This window comes from Hylobates moloch, unplaced genomic scaffold (genome assembly GCF_009828535.3).
Source record: "Hylobates moloch isolate HMO894 unplaced genomic scaffold, HMol_V3 SCAFFOLD_19, whole genome shotgun sequence".
Lineage (NCBI taxonomy): Eukaryota > Metazoa > Chordata > Mammalia > Primates > Hylobatidae > Hylobates > Hylobates moloch.
This window is the reverse complement of record NW_026652294.1, coordinates 34698969-34703171: the sequence shown is the minus strand read 5'-3', so window position 1 is coordinate 34703171 and position 4203 is coordinate 34698969. Positions and strand designations below refer to the sequence as shown.

Below are 4203 nucleotides of genomic sequence, written 5' to 3'. Positions count from 1 at the left end.
GGGCCCGCCGCGAGCGTTGCGTGGAAGCTCGCCTTCCCCGGCCAATGGGAAGACGAGAAGCCTCCATGTTGGGTGTGGCTGAAAGATTGGCAGGCGACTCCCTGCCCCTGCCCCACCCATCCTGGGCGAAGAGCGCGGACTTGCGGGGTCGCTGGCTGCGGACTGGAGCTGCACGTGTCAGGGAGATAATGGCTGCGCGGTCGATCACCCTCGGCATTGACCTGGGCACCACATCTGTGAAGGCAGCTCTGCTGAGGGCCGCGCCCGACGACCCATCTGGGTTCGCGGTGCTGGCGAGCTGTACCCGCGCTGCGCGGGCAGAGGCGGCGGTCGAGAGCGCGGTGGCCGGGACCCAGGTGAGATAGCGCCCCGGGGCTGCGCCGACTCCAGAAGCCTCCTGACCACCCTCTTCCACCCCAGGAGGCCTCCCTGACAGCCCTTCCCGCAATGAAGTCTCTATTCCAGCTTGTCCCCCCCCAGCTTCTCCAGGGGCTCCTCTGCCTGCAGCAGCTGTGCTCATGATCCCTTAGATCTGGTTCCAGAATCCTTCCCACCCGCTGGGACCGATCCCCCCCCCCCCCCCCGACCCCGCCGCGACTCTCTGGCCTCCTCTGGGGGCCTTGCGCTTGGCGCTGGATCCCTGTGCTCTCTGTCCCCTGACCTTGGAGGAACTGACCTCTTGTGTGTATGGAATGACCACAGGCCAACCTCTCACTCTTGCTGCTCTCCGCTCCTCACACCTGCCCTGTGACCTCAAGTTCAGGATTCAGTTTGTTGCCCAGGGCAGAGTCTGGGTTTTCCTCCGGAAATCAGATGCCAAATCAGGCCTAATTGGCTCCTGGCTCATTCCACAGAAGCAGAATGCGGACCAAGAAACCCTTGGTCTGCCGGGCGTGGTGGCTCACGCCTGTAATCCCAGCGCTTTGGGAGGCCGAGGCGGGCGGATCACGAGGTCAGGAGATCAAGACCATTCTGGCTAACACGGTGAAACCCTGTCTGTACTAAAAATACAAAAAATTAGCCGGGCGTGGTGGCGGGCGCCTGTAGTCCCAGCTACTCGAGAGGCTGAGGCAGGAGAATGGCGTGAACCCGGGAGGCGGAGCTTGCAGTGAGTCGAGATCGCGCCACTGTACTCCAGCCTGGGTGACAGAGGGAGCGCCACTGCACTCCAGCCTGGGTGACAGAGGGAGACTCCGTCTCAAAAAAAAAAAAAAAAACAGAAAACAAAAAACAAACAAAATTAGCCGGTGGCGCGTGCCTGTGATGCCAGCTACACAGGGGGCTGAGGCAAGAGAATCGCTTGAACCCTGGAGGCGGAGGTTGCGGTGAGCCGAGATCGTGCCATTGCACTCCAGCCTGGGCAACAAGAGTAAAACTCTGTCTCAAAAAAAAAAAAAGAAACCTGGTCAGCCAAAGACCCCCAGCCTCAAAAGCTGAGACATCCTGCAGGAAAGACATCTTGAGAGCATATAGACATTTTTTTAAAAAGTCTTAAAAATTTGTTTTTAAAAAGGGTGAGGTTGATAAGTATACACTACAATTACTGGCTTGTGAAAGCTACAAGGTAGAAATGGACAATTTCAGGATCGTGGGCTCTGTTGGAGATGTAGGTGGGTTCAGAAAAGATGTTAATCTTCAGAGCTGGATCCCGTTAATTCCCTAAAAAGGAAAAGTGAACTGTGTTCAGTTAATTGAGGATAGAAATTAAGAGCAAGGGGCTTTCTGTGTAACCTCACATGACTTTTTCCTGGGCCTCAGTTTGTTCTGAGTTGCAATAGGCAGCCTCTGAGGCCCCTTTCAGCCACAAACCTTGGTTTTCTGAGCCAAGATCCACTCCCAAGAGCTTTCTTTTCTTTTTCTTTTTTCTTTTTCTTTCTTTCTTTTCTTTTTTTTTTTTTTTTTTGAGACTGAGTCTCACTCTGTCGCCCAGGCTGGAGTGCAGTGGTGCGATCTTGGCTCACTGCAATCTCTGCCTCCCGGGTTCAAGCGATTCTCCTGCTTCAGCCTCCCGAGTAGCTGGGACTACAGGTGTGAGCCACCACACCTGGCTAATTTTTGTATTTTCAGTAGAGACAGGGTTTCGCCATGTTGTCCAGGCTGGTCTTGAACTCCTAACCTCAAGTGATCCGCCCACTTCAGCCTCCCAAAGTGCTGAAGGTGTGAGCCACTGCACCTGGCCCAGCTTTGTTTGTCACAAGCTCTTGCCACATACATGGACACGGTTGTTTAGGGTTCAGAGCCCATTTGGCTCAGAAGCATTTCTGAGGATAAGGGTTTCAGGAGCACTTTGTATCTACATAGAAGCTTTCAAGATTAGTTTGGTGGGGGCATTAGGGCATATTAAAAGGATTCTCACTTAAAGGACTATGAATGGGAGGCAAAGTTGGCTCTGACCCTGGTGGGGTGAGCAGGAGAGCTGGGGTTAGGGGAGAGTAGGCTCAGAAAGTGCCCCTTTCTCTTGAAATAGGGCAACTTTTTTTTTTTTTTGAAACAGGGTCTCGCTCTGTCACCTAGGCTGGAGTGCAGTGGTGCAATCTCTGCTCACTGAAACCTATGCCTCCCGGGTTCAAGTGATTCTCATGCCTCAGCCTCCTGAGTAGCTGGGATTACAGGTGCGCGCCACCATGCTTGGCGAATTTTTTTGTATTTTTGGTAGAGAGGGGGTTTCACCATGTTGGCAGGGCTGGTCTCAAACTCCTGACCTCAACTGATCCGCCCTCCTCGGTTTCCCAAAGTGCTGGGATTACAGGTGTGAGCCACCCCGCCCACATGGCCACTTCTTGAAAACTTTTCTGCATTCCCTGCCCAGCTTTCAGTAGGCTGTTCTGTGCTTACAGGCTCACCTGGTATGCCACACCTGTCTAATGAAGTGCTTAGCGGAGGCCAGTCATTAACCCCCCCCACGCCACATATGAATCGTGCTCTGGGACAAACAGCACTGCTGTGAGTTAGTCTATATAGCCGGGTTTCTCAACCTTGGTGCTGCTGACATTTTGGGCTACATAGTTTTTGTTGTGGTGAGGGGTGTCGGGCACGTTGTAGAATGTTTAGCAGCATCTCTGGCCTACTAGATGCCAACCACATTTGCCCCTCTTCCCCAGATGTGACGATCAAAATTGTCTCCATGTTGCCAAATGTTCCCTAGGTGACAAAATCACCCCGAGTAGGAACCAGTGATCTATAGTCATATCTGTGGCCAGGCGCGGTGGCTCATGCCTGTAATCCCAGCACTTTGGGAGGCCGAGACAGGCGGATCAGTTGAGGTCAGGAGTTCGAGACCAGCCTGGCCAACATGGTGAAACCCTGTCTCTATTAAAAATACAAAAATTAGCCAGGCATAGTCATGCATGCTTGTAATCCCAGCTACTCGGGAGGCTGAGGCAGGAGAATCGCTTGAACTCGGGAGGCGGAGGTTGCGGTGAGCTGAGATTGCGTCACTGCACTCCAGCCTGGGCGACAGAGTGAGACTCTGACTCCAAAAAAAAAAAAGAAAAAATAGTAATATCTGCTGGCTGTGTTCTTTCCTCAAGTTCATACTTTTCACTCATAAGTATTAGCTATACCAGGGTCAAGCTTGGCAGCTGTGCAGACAATCATAGTTTTTGGTATTTGCCCATTTAAAAAACAAGGTTTTTGAGGGCACTTCTGTGACCCTTTCACAGTTTATTTTTATTTTTCCTCTCTGGGCATCAGTTTCCTGCGCTGTAAAAAGAGGCCTGGAGAATAGGATTGAATGAGCTTCTAAGTACTGTGTGCAAGTCTAAAGCTGGAGGATTTGATGTGGATGTAGACCAACTGATATTCTGAGCCAAGGAGTGGGGACAGCGTCTATTTCTGTTACATTGGGGGTCTGTCCAAGAGCTACTCCCTAATCACACCCACCCCTAAAGCTGTTTCTAACTGCTGAACACTGCCTCCTTGTCTTTACCACATCCAGCCTGCTTACTTCTTCCCATGTCTCCACCCACACAACTCATGCACCCACTCACCCTGGGCCCATTTTAAACAGCAGCTCTGTCCTGGGATGACGCGCCAACCCACGGCCATGTAGAGTCTCACTGTGTTGCGGAGGCTGGTCTCAAATTTCTGGGATCAAGTGATCCTCCTGCTTCAACCTTCCCATAAGCTGAGATTATAGGCGTGAGCCACTGCGCCTAGCTGGGAGGACTCTTTTTTTTTTTTTTTTTTTTTTTTTTTTTTTTT

At 51.9% G+C, this 4203-nt stretch overlaps 1 protein-coding gene across 1 annotated transcript in view; it reads left to right on the top strand.

The window, feature by feature from the left end:
* The first annotated feature begins 111 nt into the window (after positions 1–111).
* SHPK (sedoheptulokinase) overlaps positions 112–4203 on the top strand; it is a 45516-nt gene continuing 41424 nt past the window's right edge. Inside the window, exon 1 of the mRNA XM_058431908.1 lies at positions 112–356. Within this exon, the coding sequence (XP_058287891.1) occupies positions 189–356 (168 nt within the window). The 5' untranslated portion in view covers positions 112–188. The remainder of the gene's footprint in view (positions 357–4203) is intronic.